This window comes from Bubalus bubalis, chromosome 4 (genome assembly GCF_019923935.1).
Source record: "Bubalus bubalis isolate 160015118507 breed Murrah chromosome 4, NDDB_SH_1, whole genome shotgun sequence".
Lineage (NCBI taxonomy): Eukaryota > Metazoa > Chordata > Mammalia > Artiodactyla > Bovidae > Bubalus > Bubalus bubalis.
The window spans coordinates 82,022,013-82,045,876 of record NC_059160.1 but is presented as its reverse complement, the minus strand read 5'-3'; the positions used below and the strand labels follow the sequence as shown (position 1 = coordinate 82,045,876).

At 37.5% G+C, this 23,864-nt stretch overlaps 1 protein-coding gene across 16 annotated transcripts in view; it reads right to left on the bottom strand.

Moving 5' to 3' along the window:
• Positions 1-23,864, bottom strand: part of PPHLN1 (periphilin 1) — a 171,296-nt gene that overhangs the window by 42,594 nt on the left and 104,838 nt on the right. For 15 of the 16 annotated variants that reach the window (XM_006058175.3, XM_006058181.3, XM_006058182.3 and 12 more), the window contains one exon: positions 16,210-16,350. In XM_006058175.3, the coding sequence (XP_006058237.1) occupies positions 16,210-16,350 (141 nt within the window). Of the gene's footprint in view, positions 1-13,566; positions 13,684-16,209; positions 16,351-23,864 lie in introns of all 16 variants that reach the window. The other variant, XM_006058183.3, reaches the window with a different exon arrangement.

The window sequence follows — 23,864 nt, the reverse complement described above, 5'->3', positions numbered from 1 at the left end:
GTGGGAATATCACCATCCCCAAGAGAGTATTGAGGGGAAAAAGCTGACTTTCCCAAATAAGCACAGCAATTGGATCGACTGGGATTCAAGCCAAATCCCCTAATTCACAGTTCCTACACTACTCTGACTTCTAAAACACTGCAGCTGCACTGCAGGAACGCTCCACAAATCCTTCTACTAAGTATACAGAAGTGTGAGCACTACAAACTATTGAGTCATTGTTCTTCAGGTAGAAGAAAATGATCCTTGATGCAAGTTGGAGATGTAAGAAGCAATGAAAATAACAAAAGGGTAAATACTAAATGAACATTAACCACATAAAATACTATTAAGTATCTGGTGGGATTTAAAATACATATGGGAGTAAGATACTAACTAAGTCAAATCAATCAAGAGGAAGTTCAATGGAGTTCAAGTGCTCTAAGATGCCTTGACTGATCATCAAGAAGTAAAAAGTACTATTTTATATTAGACTTCAACAAGTCAAGGATGTATGGCGTAAAAGAATGTATAACTATAAAGAAAATGGGAGGTGAATAATAAATTTAAACATTCCAAAGAAAGGAAAAAGGACTATGAAATAAGAACTACTAAACATAAATATATCAGCAACTACAGTAAATGGAAATGATTCAAGTAAAAAATATATATCAAAATGGATTTTTTAAAACTCAACTATATATGTTTCGGAGAAGGCAATGGCACCCCACTCCAGTACTCTTGCCTGGAAAATCCCATGGACAGAGGAGCCTGGTAGGCTGCAGTCCATGGGGTTGCTAAGAGTCGGACACGACTGAACGACTTCACTTTCACTTTTCACTTTCATGCATAGGAGAAGGAAATGGCAAACCACTCCAGTGTTCTTGCCTGGACAATCCCAGGGACGGGGGAGCCTGGTGGGCTGCCGTCTATGGGGTCGCACAGAGTCGGACATGACTGAAGCAACTTAGCAGCAGCAGCAGCAGTGAGTAGCAGGTCAGGTTGCCTGGAGAATCCCAGGGACGGGGGAGCCTGGTGGGCTGCCGTCTGTGGGGTTGCACGGAGTCGGACACGACTGAAGCGACTTAGCAGCAGCAGCAGCAGTGAGTAGCAGGTCAGGTTGCCTGGAGAATCCCAGGGACGGGGGAGCCTGGTGGGCTGCCGTCTATGGGGTCGCACAGAGTCGGACACAACTGAAGTGACTTAGCATATATGTTGCTTGTAAGAGAAAGTTATTTCTCTTGAATACAAGATAAAAGTAACATGACAAAAAAAGATTACATACCAAAACTAACATAGATAAACATGAGACATTAGAAATTAAGGGCACTACTTCATAAAGATTTAAAATAATTCTAAACTCATATGCAATTTGCCTTCTCTGAATTTACATCATAGCCTTAATATATAAAAGGAATAGAAACATTTAAAAGAGATATGAGAATCCAAACGTATTGAAGGTTTGACACAACTCTTTCAGAAACTGTTAAGACAAGCAAAATCAATAAGGATATATGATTGACATAATGATAAACTTTAGCTAACTGACATATTAATAAAACAATGCACTCAACAAAGAAAAAATACACCTTCTTTTCAAGTACACAGAACACTCAGAAAAACTGACCATGTGTATAGACACACTGTAAGTTACAACAAATTTCACAGGACCAAAATCCTAAAGAATATGTTTTCTGACTACAGTGGTTTTGAATTCGAAATGTTTTTTTGTTTTTTTTGTTTTAAATCCACAAAATTGCCATATGTTCAGAAACTAAGAAATAGTCTAAATAACTTTAAAGAAAACTCCACAGAACATTACGAAAACATTCTAAACTGCATGACAATAAACATCAAACTTTGGAAGGTGAGTTAATGTCATGTTGACAGGAAATTCATAGGCTAAAAGAAAAGCTACAAATCAGTAAGTATCTAGTTAAAAATTTTTTTCAATACCAATCTAACCAAAAAATATAGAAGAAAAAAAACAATAAAGGCAGAACATAATGAAATATAAATCAAAACAAGAAAAAAAAATGAACAAAACCAAAAGCTGGTTCTTTGAAAAAGACTAGTGACTCAACTTCCAATCAATAGAACAAAGTAGAAGTGACAGACAGTATGTGAACAGAACAAAGAAGGTAGCAAAGTATTACTTTTCTTCTCTCACTCGGGTCACTAGCTCTAGTGGAGGCCATAATTCCACATAAGGAACTGAAACTCATGCCAACACCTACAAGAGTGAGCTTGGAAGTGGATCTTCCTACTCCAGTCACATCTTGAGAAACTATACTGTTTGTTATCAGCTTGACTGCAACCTCTTGAGAAATGCTGAGTGTGGATCCCAACAGGCTTTGTCTTTTATACCTGAGAACTTAAGAAACCAATTCTAAAGTTTCTACAGAAATTCACAGTTCCAAGTACAGGTACCCATGAGGAAAAAACAAAACAAAACAAAACAGGGAGAATCAGCTCTACTGGATATCAAAACTGATTATAATTCTCCAGTAATGATAGTGTGGTACTGTTGCAAGCATCAACAGACCAATGCAATAAAAAAGAGACCATAAACAGATTCACACATATATGGACACCTGACTTACTACACAGGTGTCAGTGCAGAACAGTGAGGAACATACGGTCTTACCAAGAGATACTCCAGGGTCAAATGGATATCCATGTGGAAAGCAATGAAACTTGACCCCAGCTACACTTAACATACACTATACATAAAATCACTGTCAAATGGATTGTAACTCAATGTAAAGGACAAAACAGAAAAGCTTCTAGAAGGCAATAAAAGAGAAAGATATCTTAAATAGCAGACAAAAGATATTGCTTTTATTTAGTCTTAGAAAAAGACTAAAAAGTCTGGACTAGATTAAAAGTAAGAATTTTTATTCCTCCAAAGACATCAAAAGAATGAAAAAGCAAGCCACAAAATGGGAAAAGATATCTGCAACACATGTAACTAACAAAGGGCTTGTATTCATAATATATAAAGAACTTCTACAAATTAGTCAAAAAAAAACAAAAACAAAAGAATTCAACAGGAAAACAGCAAGAATCTCAACAGGTACTTTACAAAAGAGGAAATCCATGGGCCAATAACTATATGAAAATATCCTCAGCATCATCTGTAATCAGGGAAATGCAAATTAAAACCAAAAGGAGCTACATTACATATAATAATATCAATGAAACTCACAAACACAATGCTGAACAACAAGACACTAAGCACAAAATTACATATACTGTAGAATTCTATTTATGTAAAGCTCAGAAACAGATAAAACTATACTACAGTGTTAGCAATCAATATACTGGTTACTTTGGGAAGGGGGGGTAGTGATTAGGGAGGATGTACGAAGGAACTCCTGGGGTGCTGGTAATCTCTATTTCTTTCCTTAAATGGCAGTTTTCACTAGTGCCTGCTTTGTGAGAAGTCATTTAGGCTAACAATTATGTTTTGAACACTCTTCTGTACATGTGTTATACATCATTAAAGTAGAGCACATTAGGAATCATAGCAAGAGTTTAACATAACTGAACATCAGCTAACCAGAAAACTGAATGATGCCAAACTACTCATTTCTCCCCCCAGTTCAGATAACTGAGGGATTCAGTTCTGAGGTAGACAAAAAAAATCTCTAAATATTTGGAGAAACTCTCCTGGCAAATTCAAATAAATAAATAGAAATAGAAATGATATACAATGTACTGTCCGATTTCCTGTACTATTTTCTTTAAAAGCAAAATTTTAAAAAGAGGAAGAATAAGGGGAACACAAAGATAACAATGTAAGTGACTCCCAACATCGGCTCATTTTTAATGCTTAATTTCAAGTTATCTTTAAGTAGAAACATAAGATTATCTTAGCTCAACTTTTAAAACACCTTCTCTAAATAAATTGAAAATATCAATTAACTAATATTGTACTCAGCAAATGAATGTTTAAAACAGACCAGTTTGTTATCTCCTTGCACAATACCTGAATTAAACAACAGTTAAGAGAAGACAGCAGATGTTATAGGAGGGATCACATCTTAAAAATAAGGGATGACAAATGAAGGAGGAAATATAAGAACAATTTATGTTTTAGGAATGGGGAGGGAAAGCAGGGAATTCTAAGAAGGAAACATTAATCTTTTATGGTACTTCTTATGTCTAGAAAAATAGATAAGGTTAGTGAGATTTTAAAAAAGCAAGCCAAATGGAAAATGTGAAAGAAAAATTATAAAGCCCTCCAAAATAAACAAAATATTTCATATTAAAGTTTTCACATTTCATTTTTAACAAATAAAGGGGAAAGCTCCCCAAAACAAAACAGAATAAAAGGGCAAAAGGTAAATAGCCCAAATCCTCACACTGATGAGAAAACAGCCTCTCAGAGTTAAAGTTATACAGGAAACTTGCTATAAAATATTCCTAAGAGGTAATGTGAAAATAGTATTTCAAGGTTGCAAAAGGACAAAGTAATACTAAACAAAAATAACCATTTGTGATTTCCAATATATAAAGGGCTTTCACATAGAAAGTGACATGGAAAGTCACGCGGTCCTGTCTGACTCTTTGTGACCCCATGTACTATATAGTCCATGGAATTCTCCAGGCCACAATGCTGGAGTGGGTAGCCCTTCCCTTCTCCAGGCGATCTTCCCAACCCAGGGATCAAACCCAGGTCTCTCGCACTGCAGGCAGATTCTTTACCAGCTGAGCCACAAAAACTTATTAATTCAGCAGGAAAACAAGAAACTAATCTCATTTAACAAATGAGGAAAAGGCTCTAAGATGTTAAAGCACTAAATGGAAATATCCAGCATTTTCTATCACGTTGGAAATGTGACTAATGTGAAGTACTCAGAGACTAAGTAAAATTGTCAACTTACAAGAGAGGAACTGAAGAGCAAGTGACAGTAATTTGGAACCACCAGCAAAAATCCTTATCTAACACTGGGCGACAGGAAACAAGGGAGGTAAGAGAAGGAAGCTCACGCATGGGCTTATGCCATAGGGAATACTTGTATTGGGTACTTTTGTTTAAATGATGACAATCCCAGGGATACAGTCCAGGATGGTCACATCTCCTCTGGTACTTACAATATTTTAAGTATGGGTTTTATAAGACTTGGTATCTGTATTGTCCAAATTTTATATTTTATATAAAAATAGTACCTTAATAGACCCCATCTCCATATTTATGGATTTATATCAGGTATAAATACATTACTTTTCATTAAACATAGAGGTGGAGACACTTGGCTTTGACATTTCAAACATGATACAAATTACCTTCTGAGACAGCTTTCAGATAAAACTCCCTTGTGGCTCAGATAGTATGGTAAAGCATTTGCCTGCAATGCAGGAGACCTGGGTTTGATCCCTGGGCTGGGAAGATCCTATGGAGACGGAAATGGCAACCCACTCCAGTATTCTTGCCTGGAGATCCCATGGACAAAGGAGTCTGGCAGGCAACAGTCCATGGGGTCCCAAAGAGTCAGACACGACTGAGCAACTAACATACCTACACCCTTTAAGTGAAAACTTTACACTAATGTTTCAGCAACAAGTGTCTACAGTAAGCAGATGAACATAATCTGACTGATAAACTAACTTTACAAAAGCTCTGAAATTTAGCCAAAATAAACAATTTATTTTCAATGTGTTTTGGGACTAAGAAATTTTTCAGAGGTAGATCTCAAATGAGTGTATGTTACTAAATCTATATATATGTTAAGTCCGAATAAGTGGTTGGTAATAACAGACTGTTAAATACAGTAGGGTAGACTTGATGTCTAGACAAGATAGTGATGAGAGCTGCACTTTTACCAAGTTCGTTACTTGCTCTGAAAAAAACAAAAAAAAAAACAAAGAATGTTTCTGTTATGTAGAGTATAAAATGCTTAGATCATGCATACAGAAGATAGAGTTGCCTCTGTTTGAAACAATTAAATTTTAACCCATCATGTGTTAAACAGTGACTCTTTTCCATGTCTCCCAATCTAGTGAACCTTTTAGAAAGATGGTACATTTGATTAATTTTCAAGCCTTTTCACTTTAAAAGTGAAACAAAAATATCCTATTTTATACTGAGAGCACAAGAGCAAGAGCTTCTGAGAGGACTGTGAAGAATCAGCTATACAGAGATACGGTGACCGAAAGAGACATTCTAAGTAAAAAGAAGACAGCCATAGGCAGACAGTGATTAAATGGAGTATCTTATTTACAAAGAAAACACTAACTGCACAATTCATTAGCTCAACATGTACTAATTGATCACTGACTGATGCATAGCAATGACAAATATTTGTGTTTTTGAAAAGCATTTTCATGTAAGTACTCTATGTCCTCTGTCATTAAGAGGCTTAAAAAATAATAAACACCTAAATTTTCTAGGGTTAAATCTGAAATTAGCTTTTTTATGTACTCACATAATAGTATGTACAAAAGAAGCACTATTTAGCCTTTAATTTTAATACAATTTAGATTAGGAAGAGACCAAATATAAGAGGTCAGGGGCGGCAGCCGAGAGGAGCTACCCCACGCCCGAGGTCAGGGCGGCAGCCGAGGAAAAACCCCACGTCCAAGAAGTGGCGGCTGCAAGGGCGCAGGAGGGCCGAGAGGAGCTACTCCATGTTCAAGGTGAGGAGGGGCGGCTGTGAGGAGATACCCCTCGTCCAAGGTAAGGAGCAGCGGCTGCGCTTTGCTGGAGCAGCCGTGAAGAGACACCCCACGTCCAAGGTAAGAGAAACCCAAGTAAGATGGTAGGTGTTGCGAGAGGGCATCAGAGGGCACACACTGAAACCATACTCACAGAAAACTAGTCAATCTGATCACACTAGGACCACAGCCTTGTCTAACTCAGTGAAACTAAGCCATGCCCTGTACAGCGATCCAAGATGGGTGCGTCATGGTGGAGAGGTCTGACAGAATGTGGTCCACTGGAGAAGGGAATGGCAAACCACTTCAGTATTCTTGCCTTGAGAACCCCATGAACAGTATGAAAAGGCAAACTGAAAGAGGAACTCCCCAGGTCGGTAGGTGCCCAATATGCTACTGGAGATCAGTGGAGAAATAACTCCAGAAAGAATGAAGGGATGGAGCCAAAGCAAAAACAATACCCAGCTGTGGATGTGACTGGTGATAGAAGCAAGGTCTGATGCTGTAAAGAGCAATATTGCATAGGAACCTGAAATGTCAGGCCCATGAATCAAGGCAAATTGGAAGTGGTCAAACAAGAGATGGCAAGAGTGAACATCGACATTCTAGGAATCAGCAAACTCATATGGACTGGAATGGGTGAATTTAACTCAGATGACCATTATATCTACTACTGCGGGCAGGAATCCCTCAGAAGAAATGGAGTACCGATCACGGTCAACAAAAGAGTCTGAAATGCAGTACTTGGATGCAATCTCAAAAACAAAAGAATGATCTCTGTTCGTTTCCAAGGCAAACCATTCAATATCACGGTAATCCAAGCCTATGCCCCAATCAGTAACACTGAAGAAGCTGAAGCTGAACGGTTCTATGAAGACCTACAAGACCTTTTAGAACTAACAGCCAAAAAAAGATGTCCTTTTCATTCTAGGGGACTGGAATGCAAAAGTAGGAAGTCAAGAAACACCTGGAGTAGCAGGCAAATTTGGCCTTGGAGTACGGAATGAAGCAGGGCAAAGGCTAATAGAGTTTCGCAAAGAGAACGCCCTGGTCATAGCAAACACCCTCTTCCAACAACACAAGAGAAGACTCTACACATGGACATCACCAGATGGTCAACACCGAAATCAGATTGATTATATTCTTTGCAGCCAAAGATGGAGAAGCTCTATACAGTCAGCAAAAACAAGACCAGAGGCTGATGTGGCTCAGATCATGAACTCTTTATTGCCAAATGCAGACTTAAATTGAAGAAAATGCGGAAAACCACTAGACCATTCAGGTATGACCTAAATCAAATCCATTATGATTATACACTGGAAGTGAGAAATAGATTTAAGGGACTAGATCTGATAGAGTGCCTGATGAACTACAGACGGAGGTTTGTGACATTGTACAGGAGATGGGGATTCAAGACCATCCCCATGGAAAGAAATGCAAAAAAGCAAAATGGCTGTCTGGGGAGGCCTTACAAATAGCTGTGAAAAGAAGAGAAGCAAAAAGCAAAGGAGAAAAGGAAAGATATAAGATCTGAATGCAGAGTTCCAAAGAATAGCAAAGAGAGATAAGAAAGTCTTCCTCAGTGACCAATTGCAAAGAAATAGAGAAAAACAATAGAATGGGAAAGACTAGAGATCTCTTTAAGAAAATTAAAGATACCAAGGGAACATTTCATGCAAAGATGGGCTCAATAAAGAAGAGAAATGGTATGGACCTAACAGAAGCAGAAGATATTAAGAAGATGTAGCAAGAATACACAGAAAAACGGTACAAAAAAGATCTTCACAACCAAGATAATTACGATGATGTGATCACTCACCTAGAGCCAGACATCCTGGAATGTGAGGTCAAGTGGGCCTTAGAAAGCATCCCTACGAACAAAGCTAGTGGAGGTGATGGAATTCCAATTGAGCTCTTTCAAATCCTGAAAGATGATGCTGTGAAAGTGCTGCACTCTATATGCCAGCAAATTTGGAAAACTCAGCAGTGGCCACAGGACTGGAAAAGGTCAGTTTTCATTCCAATCCCAAAGAAAGGCAATGCCAAGGAATGCTCAAACTACCACACAGTTGCACTCATTTCACATGCTAGTAAAGTAATGCTCAAAATTCTCCAAGCCAGGCTTCAGCAGTACGTGAACTATGAACTTCCAGATGCTCAAGCTGGTTTTAGAAAAGGCAGAGGAACCAGAGATCAAATTGCCAACATCCGCTGGATCATGGAAAAAGCAAGAGAGTTCCAGAAAAACATCTATTTCTGCTTTATTGACTATGCCAAAGCCTTTGACTGTGTGGATCACAATAAACTGTAGAAAATTCTGAAAGAGATGGGAACACCAGACCACCTGACCTGCCTCTTGAGAAACCTATATGCAGGTCAGGAAGCAACAGTTAGAACTAGACATGGAACAACAGACTGGTTCCAAATAGGAAAAGGAGTCCGTCAAGGCTGTATATTGTCACCCTGCTTATTTCACTTATATGCAGAGTACATCATGAGAAATGCTGGGCTGGAAGAAGCACAAGCTGGAATCAAGATTGCTGGGAGAAATATCAATAACCTCAGATATGTAGATGATACCACCCTTATGGCACAAAGAGAAGAGGAATTAAAAAGCCTCTTGATGAAAGTGAAAGAGGAGAGTGAAAAAGTTGGCTTAAAGTTCAACATTCAGAAAACAAAGATCATGGCATCTGGTCCCATCACTTCATGGGAAATAGATGGGGAAACAGTGGAAACAGTGTCAGACTTTGTTTTTTTGAGCTCCAAAATCACTGCAGATGGTGATTGCAGCCATGAAATTAAAAGATGCTTACTCCTTGGAAGGAAAGTTATGATCAACCTAGATAGAATATTAAAAAGCAGAGACATTACTTTGCCAACAAAGGTCTGTCTAGTCAAGGCTATGGTTTTGCCAGTGGTCATGTATGGATGTGAGAGTTGGACTGTGACGAAAGCTGAGCACCGAAGAATTGATGCTTTTGAACTGTGGTGTTGGAGAAGACTCTTGGAGAGTCCCTTGGACTGCAAGGAGATCCAACCAGTCCATTCTAAAGGAGTTCAGCCCTGGGTTTTCTTTGGAAGGAATGATGCTAAAGCTGAAACTCCAGTACTTTGGCCATCTCATGAGAAGAGTTGACTCACTGGAAAAGACTCTGATGCTGGGAGGGATTGGGGGCAGGAGGAGAAGGGGACAACAGAGGATGAGATGGCTAGATGGTATCACTGACTTGATGGACGCGAGTTTGAGTGAACTCCAGGAGTTGGTAATGGACAGGGAGGCCTGGCGTGCTGCGATTCATGGGGTCACAAAGAGTCGGACACGACTGAGTGACTGAACTGAATTGAACTAAGATTATTCAGTCTAACTTCTTATTTTGAGGTAAAAAATGAAGGAAAGCTAGTCAGCTGCCCATACATTAAGAAAATGGTTGACATGTGTAAAATAAAAACCATATATTAAGTAGATTGATCTAGACTGAGAGTAAAATTGTATTAACCTATAACACTAATGACCTACATAGGCAACAAAATGATTTCTGAAGCAACTTGATTTTTATTAAAGTGGTTCCTACATGGCTATAAAATAACATTTCCTCCATATAACAAGGTTGGCATAGCTATGACTGAGTATAAAAAATAATATTTTTACTAAAACAAATGTTTTAAGTCTTTGAAAGTTAAAAGAAGGAAAGAAGAAAAATAAGCAATCCCCTCTATCAATAGTCTCTGAGTACTCTTTGCTTTAGAACATTAGATTGGTACCCTCTCTGGATCTTAAATTATTCATGTGTACATTTTAACTGTAAGTTATCAAATAAATATATAATCAACCATTCTGTTAATAGAAAGACTTACTTACAGGCAGGAATAATCAGCTTTTTCATAAAACAGCTTTATATTATTAAGTAGTATCCTGAAATAGCCAGAGGTCTTAAAAATGAATTTGCTTTCATGGTACTTGTTCTCTTTTTAAATTATCCAACAAACAAGCAGAAAGACGAGATAGCCTTACCCCCCTTACAAATAGTGATTTTCTGCAAACTGAGGAATATCATGAATAATGCATTTAAAGAATATTATCAATATTCTTTATACATCCCCACAATTAGACTGGCTTAGATATTATTAATTGCATCTACTAACATATTTTAAGAAAGCTGACAAAGGTTGGTACAAGGAAGAAGTTCAGATTCTCTGCAAAGTCACATATTACAGTTACTCTCAAACTCGGCAAGCCATCAGAACCACGAGAATTAAACAGATATGCTGCTGATCTCCTATGCAATTATTAAAACCTGCACAGCACCCCACAAGACCTAAACACAGAATATGACACTCAGAGTATTAATGCAACTGTTCCACATCCCAAACTGTTCATTTTAAATGTAAAACTGTTTATTTTAAACATACACATATATACTTTTTAATGTGGAGAAACCAGAGGATCTATACTTTGTAACATGGTTTCCAAGGGATTATAAATGTCTATTAATAAGAGACTAGTTATATATATACTGATATAGAATGGTCACTAAAAAACACTCAACAGGGTAGACAGTATGCTATGGTATTTAAAGAAAAAGTATAGAGACACACACACCAACTTTTATCTCCACTCACCTGAATCAAACATGTTCCAGTTGTGTGTGTGTATGTATATATATGTGTGCATACACACAGGGTATGTATACATGTACACACACATACACAAATACTATATATAAACTCTGTATACACATATACATATATATCACTTATCAGTTTATCTATACACTGAGAAAAGAAACTGGGTGGCTAAAAATTACAGGTGAGAAGGAAACTTGTTTTTCACTGCATAATCTCTTGTGCCTTTTGAATTTTATCCTTGTGTATTTTATCACTTAAAATACATTTTTCAATAGATGGGTTGTACAATATTTAAACTAAGCCAAAGGACATGCTTTTGATATATAACCATAACTTTAGTTCCTAATTAAACCTTATTGCTATCAATATAATCAACTGCATATCTGAATAGAAAAAACTTTAATATTTGTTTTGGGTGATATTAAGAAAGTGTTACAACTTATCCAACTGAATACTTAAGGTCTACACATTATATTGCATGTTAATTATACCACAATTGAAAAACAGTATAAAACGTCTTACATAAAAGGTGGTAATTAATCATTTTCAGCACATTAGAAGCTATGTGCGTATGCTAAGTTGCTGCAGTCATGTCTGACTCTTTGCAACCCTATGAACTGTAGCCCACCAGGCTCCTCTGTCCATGGGATTTTCCAGGCAAGAAAACAAGATCTCCTGCAGGAGATCTTCCCAATCCAGGATTGAACATGCATCTCCTGAATTGCAGGGAGATTCTTTACCACTGAGCCATCAGAGAAGCCCAGAAATTATGGAAGAACTTACGGAAATACAGTCACTTCCTTTCAATTCCTTATTAGTAAAATCAGCATCACCTGGGAGAATGTCAGACATTGCGTCTCAAGCCCCATTCCAGAACTACTGAATGAAAACCTGTATCTTAACAAGATCCAAAAAAAAAAAAAAACCAAAAAACAAGATCCCCCAGTGATTTACAATACATTGACATCTGAGAAGCTCTGACAACTTATTAACCAGAATATTTATGGCTGAAATCCATAAAACTCTTCTTTGTAAAAGCCCCCTACATGTACAATAAAGGCAGAGAATCACAATATAAGCGCTGTGCCTTGAGAGTGAAGAGATGAAACATTCTTTTTTGTAAGACTAGTTGGCATGGCAAAAGAATTCAGTAATCTTCAGCTTCCATTAGCTCAGCTGGTAAAGAATCTGCTTGCAATGCAGGAAACCTGGGTTCAATCCCTGGGTTGGGAAGATCCCCCAGAGAAGGGAAAGGCTACCCACTCCAGTATTGTGGCCTGGAGAATTTCATGGACTATACAGTCCATGGGGTCTCAAAGAGTCAGACATCACTGAGTGACTTTCACTTTCACTTCATACACCCACTATCCTTATACTGCTTCATTAAGTACCTATTTCTCTACAACCTTCTGTGTCCTTAGGAGGATTTTAGCCACCCAGACACTCTTAGCCATATGATTTGCTAGGTCAACCATGTACATGCACATTTTTTGTCTGTATGCATGTATATACGCACGTGTGTATACTCACTGGATTCCATCTGAAGAAAGAGGAAGATAGAAGAAACTAAGTCCGATCTTGTCAGTGGGATTACAAGTAGACTTAAATACTATATGCCAGGATCCCAAGAAAACAGAGGATCTCACTGAGAGGCTATGTCTAAGCACAATTTTATCAAAATATGAGGGGTTTTGTAAATCTAAAATAAGACAATTCCAAAGAGTTGAGAGTAAATATTGTTTTATCCCTCAAGGTACAGTAGAGCAAATAAGTTATGTAATAATAGGGGATTTCAATTTGTGTGCTTCATTCAAAATAACAATTTGTTAAAAGACAAGATTCCTCACTAGTAATAAAGCAAGGAGTAGGATGCACTTTCTGGAGAAGGTGATGGCACCCCACTCCAGTACTCTTGCCTGGAAAATCCCATGGACGGAGGAGCCTGGTAGGTTGCAGTCCATGGGGTCGCGAAGAGTCGGACATGACTGAGCGACTTCACTTTCACTTTTATGCATTGGAGAAGGAAATGGCAACCCACTCCAGTGTTCTTGCCTGGAGAATCCCAGGGACGGGGGAGCCTAGTGGGCTGGCATCTAGGAGGTCACACAGAGTCGGACACGACTGAAGTGACTTAGCAGCAGCAGCAGGATGCACTTTCAAACCAAATAGTTCAGTTAATAGTAGGTATGTGAGGGCTTGTGGGATATACTACAATTAAGAGGTTAATGAAATTGTAAACACCTGAACCAGAATATGAATCACCTATAATTTTGTAGGTTAGATCTCTCTAGGAATTACCATAATGACTGAAGAAGTTCTGAAGTTTGCCCCTCAAAGCTCAGAAGCCAGGAAGCCTAGGAAAGTATTTCCACAATTGAATGTAAACAGTGGCCCAAATTGGTTAAGAGGAGATACCTGGGGAAATAAAAATAAGGGGGAAAAGATACACCACAGAATCCAAAGCATAAGGACGATAAATGTGCTGGAGCAAGAGAATGAATCATATTCTCGAAAAGATATTCATTCACGTAAAAGTGAGATAATTCAAATGATCTCTAGCAACACAATATTCAGAGATGCAATCTGAGGTCTTCTGGCTCAAAGATTTTAGACCAGTGATTCTCTGCCATATGATTACAAGCTGTAAGCTTTTTAAAAAGACACCTGTACCTCTATCCTACCGAATTATTATATGCCCAAGAATGAGATGGCAATAAAATGGCAAAGAACATAAATCCACTCTTATTGAAGTGATTCTGATCCAATCTGTTTCCATATACATGACTTTAAAAAGTAAATAAGCCACATTTGTAGGCCATTTGAATTAAATTTTAGCCTGAAGATTTAGCTTATTATATATTGCAACACTGCCTCAAGTGAATGACTTTCTTGGGATTCAAGGGCTGAAGGACCTAATTTACAGCCTTCAAAAAATTGTATGTGGATATTTATCTTTATATGAGAATATATTGTACTAGACATACAAGGAGAAAAAGCAACTTTGCTATATAAAACCAACATTTACATTCCTATATTATTCTAAGCTTGATTTGTTGGCCTCATCTGTGCAGGCCCTTTTGGGGGAGGCTATTATTCATATTTTAAATCATGCAGTATTTCAAGCATATGGAAAAATATAAAACCTTTATAATATTCCTATCCATCTGTTCTTTAATCTCTAAAAATAAATGCACGAAACTTGGAAATGGAAAAAACGGGAAGCAAACCCCCTTAAAACTAACTTTTTCATTTTCACTATAATGTTAAGATAATTATTTGTAAAATAATTATGTATTATTATATCCTAGCTTTGTGACATTTTTGAGGAATTCTGGATTGATTTTCTTGACAATATATGAAAACTGAAGTACCCTAGCCAAAACATGGTAGCTACATTCCAATATCTAATATCATTAAGTTCTTTATTTTATAATGCGTTTACTTCTCTAATGCATCAGAATATAGTAATGACCTTTTTCTTTCTTTAGGTCATCTCTCCTTGCACAATATGCTTCAGTATCAGATTTTTCATGTGTTTGAACAATAGGCAGATGAAAACAGAAATAGTCATACTTACATGTCAAACATATATGGGTATCTATAAAGTATATACTGGTTTCATACTAAATTTTGTGTGCTGCCAAGCTAGGCTCTACCTCTGAATAGTCAAGATCAAACAGATCAACTGTGATTAATAACAAGAGAAGATAGCACAAAGATTAAAAAACAACAACCCAATACTCCCTTCCAACAGGGAGGTCAGTCAAGTTTTTCTACCAGTTATATTCTTAAGAAAAATCTCCTTTAAAGAACTGCAATTCAGGCGGAAAAGAAAAATAAGAAAGTAATTAATTCATTTAACAATCATTTATCAAGCACTTACTACTAAGTGCTGGGCATAGGCACACTGTTAAGTGGTCAGTTTAAGATACAGTCTCGTTTCAAGTAACTATCCATACAACAAATATTTCTTGTGAGTCCACTATGTGTCAATCACTGTTGTGGGTAATGATGGAAGATAAAGCAGTGAACAAAACAAAGCCCTTGCTTTCATGAAGTTTCCATATGGTAAAGGAGATAAACAAACATATGTCAAATGGCAGAGGGGGGATAAAGCTAAATAGAAAAGTAAGTGAAAGTAAAAAGACAATAATAATGATATACATATTCATGTTGGAAGATACACCTAGTAAGAAAACTATTTTACTCTCATTTAATTGATATCTTTAAAGGTGCTAACCTACCTTTCATATAGCCAAGTTAAACAGGATTTTCTCAGTCTCCATTTTCCTATACTCCTCCAAGCATCTGACATTGCTAACTAACTCGGTTTTGAAACTCTGTTGGCTTACTGACAAATTTCCTATCTGGGTTCTTATCTTTTGCACTAGACTGGCATCAATATACGCTGCAAATCATACCTAAGATTTAAATAAGATTTTGTATTTAACCAAAGGAAATAGATTCTAATTGATGTGGAAATAGACAGCACCTTGCAAAAAGGTTTAATTTTGTTCTTAATTGCCAATAGTTTTTAGAAGATTCTATAACAATATAGCATTTATTCAAGCCATTAGAGAGTAACAACATCAAAAACAAACAGCTGTACAATATATTACATTTTATAAAGTCCTTTTATATTTACTACATTTAATTCTCATAAAGTGATAATACCCTATAAGGTAGGTAATATTTCCATATTGAAACACTTTCAACTTTTATATGCATAATGAGCATATGTGAGGAGGATTAAAGAGGAAAGGGCTGCTACATTTTAAATCTTAGGAAAGACAAAGCCTCTAGGCTTATTCCATTCCAAAATTTCAGGGTCATAAATGAAAAAAGATAAAATGAAACATATTTATTCAATAAATATTTACTGTAACTATTGTGTACAAATTGAACAAAAGATTTTGTACTTTAAGCAGTCTGGATTCTCACCTGTTCAATCTCTTTGGTTTTTGTTGCTATTGCTTTAGAGCGACTGGTTAGCTGACTGTCTTCGAACAATTCTATGCCATCTGTTGCATTTGACTCAGGTTCTACTGGATGGTCAATGAACAATGGTGCTGTGGATCCCGCCTTTAGAAGAAATTAGAAATCTTTCATTATTTTCTTAAAGGACATATATAGCATTTTAGATGACTACATATAAGCACTAACTGGCAGATTATCTCAAAAAAACCCACTAAATTTGATCTGTTATAAGAAAAGAAACACTTTTAATTTTGTTATGCATAGTGAACATATGAGAGCTTTCCAGGTGGTGCAGAAGTAAAAAAAATCCGCCTGCCAATGCTAAAGATGCAAGAGATGTGGGTTCAATCCCTGGCTCAGGAAGATTCCCTGGAGTAGGAAATAATAACCCATTCTTGCTGGGAAAATTACATGGACAAGGAGCCTGGCAGCCTACAGGCCATGGGGTCACAAAGAGTTGGACCCGACTGAGCACACATACGCATAATGAAGATATGTGAGGAGGATTAAAGAGGAAATTCTGGCTACTTTATAAATTTTACACAGGACAAAGATTCTAGGCTTATTCCATTCCAAAATTATATTTCATACTATATTAAGACAGAGCTAGAAGGTTTTGTTCTCTATTTCTTAAGCAACTTATTTAAGAAACACAGAAGAACAAAGTTCAACTGGAAGAGAGAAGTGTGAACAAACATAAACAAATAACAGAAACATGGAAAAGGGCTCTACTTCCAGAAGTTAAAAACACCATTTAAAAATAAGTGTATACATGGGTGAAGACAGAAAGTAACTGGGTTATACCAAGGGAAAAGCTCAGAAAGAACTGAGAAGCCTTTAAAAGTTTTCACCTCAGGCTGATCCTCAGTACAGAAACAGTGGCCAACAATAAAAAGCGTTAACAAATAACAACTGAAAAAACCCCAGCAAGCCCTAGAAAAGAGGGAGAATATGACTGTCAGAGTTACCACACTGTTAGAATCAAACACCCAAAGCGCACCAAAAAAAATTATACAAAGAATCAGCAAAGTATGGTTTATTCAAAGAATTAATCAACAGAAACTACTCAAGAAAAAGACCTAATGGAAGATCTACTGGACAAAAACTTTTTTCAGAGCTAAGAAGATCAATAATTACAACAAAAATGCACTAGAGCGATTCAAAGGAAGAAGAAAGAATCAGTGAACTTGAAAATTAGGACAACAGAAATTATCATCTGAATGACAGGGAGAAAATACATTGAAAAAAACGGAACAGAGCCTAAGGGATTTGTGGGGCACCATTAAGTGGATCAATATATTAGACTGGTACAAAACTAACTGCAGTTTCAGACCATGAATTTTAAATAATTATAACTAGACTCAAATACATCTTTATTAATCAAAATAGGAACCATTACAATCAACACATTTTTTCCAACAAGAAATAAGTTTGTTTCCTGTAGCATAAAAAACCAAGCTTTAGGATTTGATGAACTCTTGGAAAGTATTTTCTTTTTTTTTGTTTGTTTGTTTTATTTTTATTTATTTTTAAATTAATTAATTTATTTTACTTTACAATATTGTGGAAAGTATTTTCTGCCTCCTGCTAGCAGTAGAGGCATTTTCTCTGCCAAAAGTTGTCGAGATGGTTGAAAGAATGGTAGTCAGTTGGCAAGAGATAGGTAAATATGGCAGATGAGGCAAAACTTTGTAGCCCAATTCGTTCAACTTTTGAAGCATTGGGAGTGCAATGTGCGGTCAGGTGTTGTCATAGAGGAGAATGCGGCCCATTCTGGTGACCAATGCTGGTGGCAGGCATTGCAGTTCTGGGTGCATCTCACTGATTTGCCAAGCATACTTCTCAGATGTAATGGTTTCACCAGAATTTAGAAACCTGTGGTGGATCAGACAAGCAGCAGACCATCAAACAGTGACCATGACCTTTTTTGGGTGCAACCTTGGCTTTGGGAAGTGCTTTGGAGCTTCTTTTTGGTCCAGCCACTGAGCTGGTCATTGCTGGTTGTTGTACAAAATCCACTTTTCATCACAAGTCACAATCCGATTGAGGAATGGTTTGTTGTTGTTGTGTAGAGTAAGAGAAGACAACATCTTGAAATGACAATTTTTTTGGTTTGTGGTCAGCTCATGAGACACCCACTTCCTGAGCTTTTTCACCTTTCCAATTTGCTTCAAATACCAAATGACAGTAGAATGGTCAACACTGAGTTCTTTGGCAACTCCTCGTGTAGTTATAAGAGTATCAGCTTTGATGAGTGCCCTCAGTTGCTGTCAACTTCTGGTGGCTGGCCATTATGTTCATCTTCAAGGCTCTTGTCTCCTTTGCAGAATTTCTTTTTTTATTTTTTATTTTAATTGGAGGCTAATTTCTTTACAATATTGTGGTGTATTTTGCCATACATTCACAGGAATCAGCCATGGGTATACATGTGTTCCCCATCCTGACCCTCCCTCTCACCTCCCTCCCCATCCCATCCCTCAAGGTCATCCCAGTGCACCAGCCCTGAGCACCCTGTCTCATCCTTTGCAGAATTTCTTCAATCAACACTGCACTGTATCTTTGTTAGCAATTCCCCGGCCACAAGCATTGTTGATGTTGCAAATTGTCTCCACTGCTTTATGACCCATTTTAAACTCAAATAAGAAAATCGCTCAAAATTGCTTTTTGTCTAACATCATTTCCCTAATCTAAAATAAATACAAAATAAACAGCAAGTAATATGTCTTTAGCAAAAAATATAAAGTGATAAATGTGTATTAAAATGATGTATAAGATAACCATATTTATTTAAGAAGGTATTCCAATACCAAATAGCAAAGTTCAACAATGCAAAACAGCAATTACTTTTGCAACAATCTAATACACTTAAATATATACAATCTTCTGGGAGTCCCAACGAAGAGACAGAGAGAAAGACACAGAGAAAATATGTGAATAAATAATGACTGAAAACTTCCAAATCTGATCAAAGACATGAATTCAAACACCAAAGAAGCTCAAAGAATCCAAGTAAGATGAACTCAAAAAAGCTCAAACGACATATTACAATCAAACGTTCAGGACAAAGACAAAGGGAGAATCTTAAAAGCAACGAGAAACAAAATCATTAATACAAGAGGTCATCACTAAAATTAAGTAGATATCTCATCAGAAACTTTGGAGGCCAGAAGACAATGGCCTCTGTCTTCGAAGGAACAGTCCTTCGAAGTGATGGTGAAATTAAGACATTCCAGGTAAACAAAAGCTGAGCGAGATCATGACACTAGATCTGCCATGCAAGAAATGCTCGAGGGAGTCTTAAAAGGTGAAAGGAAAGGACACTAGATAGTATCTTGAAGCTGTGTGGAAGAATAAAGAGCTCACTATACTGAAATGCATGGTCAATTACAATGGCTAATATAAACTGTACTTTTTATTTGCAACATGATTTAGGAGCCTATGACATTTAAAGAAAAAAAATTATAGGTGTAAAAGTTGGTATCACTGCAATGTTGGTTTATAACTCCAAATCTTGAGAGTCCCTCGGACAGCAAGGAGATCAAAACAGTCAACCCTAGAAGAATCAATCCTGAATATTCATTGGAATATTCACTGATGCTGAAGCTCAAACTCCAATATTTTGGCTACCTGATGTGAAGAGCCGACTCACTGGAAAAGACTCTGAAGCTGGGAAAGACTGAGGGCAGAAGGAGAAGGGTGCAACAGAGGATGAGATGGTTGGACATCATAGACTTAATGGACAATAGTGAAGGATAGGGAAGCCTGGCATGCTGCAGTTCATAGAGTCACAAACAATCAGATATGACTGAGGGACTGAACAGTCATATGACAACAACAAGGAGCTCCTTGTTCCAAGGAGCGTCTTTTAATTTCTTGTCTGCAGTCATCATCTGCAGTGATTTTGGAGCCCAAGAAAATAAACTCTCTCACTGTTTACACTGTTTCCCCAACTATTTGCCACGAAGTGATGGGACTGGATGCCATTATCCTTCTCTTTGAATGTTACGTTTTAAGCCAGCTTTTTCACTCTCATCTTTTACTTTCATCAAGAGGTTCTTTAGTTCTTCTTCACTTTCTGCCATGCAGGTGGTGTCATCTGCATATCTGAGGTTATTGATATTTCTCCTGGCAATCTAGATTCCAGCTTGTGCTTCATCCAGCCTGGTATTTCACATGATATACTCTATATATAAGTAAAATAAGCAGGGTGGCAATATACAGCCTTGACATACTCCTTTCCCTGTTTGGAACCAGTCTGTTGTTCCATGTCTACTTCTAACTGTTACTCTTGACCTGCATACAGATTTCTCAGGAGGCAGGTCAGGTGGTCTGGTATTCCCATCTCTTTCAGAATTTTCCAGTTTGTTGCTGATCCACACAGTCAAAGGCTTTGGTGTAGTCAATAAAGCAAAAGCATATGTTTTTCTGTAACTCTCCTGCATTTTTGATGATCCAGCAGATGTTGGCAATTTGATCTCTGGTTCCTCTGCCTTTTCTAAATCCAGCTTGAACATCTGGAAGTTCACGGTTCACATACTATTGAAGGCTGGATTGGAGAATTTTGAACATTACATTGAGATGAGTGAAATGAGTAAAATTGTGTGGTAGTTCAATGCCAAACTAAACATTCTTTGGCATTGGCTTTCTTTGGGACTGGAATGAAAACTGACCTTTTCCAGTCCTGTGGCCACTGCTGAGTTTTCTAAATTTGCTGGCATATTGAGTTCAACACTTTCACAGCATCATCTTTCAGGATTTGAAATAGCTCAACTGGAATTCCATCACCTCCACTAGCTTTGTTCGTAGTAATGCTTTCTAAGGCCAACTTGACTTTGCATTCCAGGATGTCTGGCTCTAGGTGAGTATCATACCATCGTGATTATCTGGGTCATGAAGATCTTTTGTGTGGAGTTTTTCTGTGTATTCTTGTCACCTCTTCTTAATATCTTCTGCTTCTGTTAGGTCCATACCATTTCTGTCCTTTATTGTGCCCATCTTTGCATGAAATGTTTGCTTGGTATCACTAATTTTCTTGAAGAGATCTCTAGTCTTTCCCATTCTATTGTTTTCCTCTATTTCTTTGCCTCGGTCACAGAGGAAGGCTTTCTTATCTCTCTGTGCTATTCTTTGGAACTCTGCATTTAAATGGTTATATCTTTTTTTTTCTCCTTGCCTTTAGCTTCTCTTCTTTTCTCAGCTATTCGTAAGACCTCCTCAGACAACATTTTGCCTTTTTGCATTATAAAACTATGAGCCATGCCATGTAGGGCCACCCAAGAGAGACGGGTCATGATGGAGAGTTCTGACAAAATGTGGTCCACTGGAGAAGGGAATGGCAAACCACTTCAATATTTTTGCCTTGAGAACCCCATGAACAGTATGAAAAGGCAAAAAGATAGGACATTGAAAGATGAACTCCCCAGGTCAGCAGGTGTCCAATATGCTACTAGAGAAGAGTGGAGAAATAACACCGGAAAGAATGAAGGGATGGAACCAAAGCGAAAACAATACCCAGTTGTGCATGTGACTGGTAATGGATGTAAAGTAAATGCTGTATAAGAACAATATTGCATAGGAACCTGGAAAGTTAGGGCCATGAATCAAGGTAATTTTGGAAGTGGTCAAACAGGAGATGGCAAGAGTGAACATAGACATTTTAGGAATCAGTGAACTAAAATGGACTGGAATGGGCAAATTTAACTCAGATTAGCATTATATCTACTTTTATGGGCAAGAATTCCTTAGAAGAAATGGAGTAGGCATCATAATCAACAAAAGAGTCCAAAATGCAGTATTTGGGTGCAATCTCAAAAATGACAGAGTGATCTCTGTTCGTTTCCAAGCAAACCAGGCAATATCACAGTAATCCAAGTCTATGCCCCGACCAACAATGCTGAAGAAGCTGAAGTTGAATGGTTCTATGAAGACCTATGAAAAGACCTTCTAGAACTACCACCCAAAAAAGATGTCCTTTTCATTATAGTGGACTGGAAGCAAAAGTATGAAGTCAAGAGATACCTGGAGTAACAGGTAAATTTGGCCTTGGTGTACAGAATGAAGCAGGGCAAAGGATAACAAGAGTTTTGCCAAGAGAATGCACTGGTCATAGCCAACATCCTCTTCCAACAACACAAAGGAAGACTCTACACCTGGATATCACCAGATGGTCAATACCAAAATCAGATTGATTATATTTTTTGCAGATGAAGGTGGAGAAGCTCTATACAGTCAGCAAAACAAGACCAGGAGCTGACTGCTGCTCAGATCATGAACTCCTTATTAGAAAATTCAGACTTAAATCGAAGAAAGTAGGAAAAACCACTAGACCATTCAAGTATGACCTAAATCAAATTCCTTTAGACTATATAGTGGAAGTGACAAAATAGATTCAATAAATTAGATCTGATAGAGTGCCTGAAGAACTATAGATGGAGGTTTGTGACACTGTACAGAAGAGTAAATATTAAGTGTTCTCAAAACAAGGAAAAATATTTTTTTCTTTTTTGTGGTGTTTATGAGACAATAGATATTAATTGAATTTACTGTAGCAATCATTTCTCAATAATGTAAGTCATTATGCTATCTGTCTTAAATGTACAGAGTGCTATGCAGCAATTATATCTCAGTAAAACTGGGGGAAAAAAGTGCTTATTAGTAATTATATTTAGTTTAGTCCATTAGATATGTCAGAGAAGGCAATGGCACCCCACTCCAGTATTCTTGCCTGGAAAATCCCATGGACGGAGGAGCCTGGTAGGCTGCAGTCTGTGGGGTTGCTAAGAGTCAGACACGACTGAGCGACTTCACTTTCACTTTTCACTTTCATGCACTGGAGACGGAAATGGCAACCCACTCCAGTGTTCTTGCCTGGAGAATCCCAGGGACAAGGGAGCCTGGTAGGCTGCCGTCTATGGGGTCGCACAGAGTTGGACACGACTAAAGCAACTTAGCATAGCATAGCATAGCATTAGATACATATTTTTCAAGGACTAGAGGGAAAACAAGACATGAGGTATATTCTACCTATCTATCTAGATAACTAGACTGGTAAAAGAAAAAAAATTTTTTTAATAAAGGCAATATAAGGTCATCAGTGAAATAGTGGCAAAAAAGTTTACAATAGTAAGGGAAGAATGGGGTTCCAAGGTGACACAGTGGTACAAAAAACCCGCCTGCCAAAGCTTGAGACAGAAGAAATGCTACAGTCCACAGGGTTACAAAGAGTCAGACACAACTAAGCACAGAGAGCAGGGAAGAAAATCGGAATCAAGAAAGATATTGCATCTTATTATCTCAAGCACTACTGATTTCACTGACTAGATCTGAATTTGAAAGACAGCCATGGAAGTTGGGCATACTTTAGGGACAGGGTAAGTGGAAAGTAACACCTGACATGTGGAAACAACACAATTCACACTTTCATATTTAAGTAAGAAACATGTTAAAATTTTCTTCTGCGGCAAGAAGCAACTTGTTCTACTGTGACATTCTAATAACCTTTGAATAATTTGATTTTCATTTTGATAGCCAAAAGGAAACTCTCATGGCCACATGCTTATGGATAGTAAATTATATATCTACCAAATTTGACTGAAAGCTCTTTGAAAGCCAGGATGGTG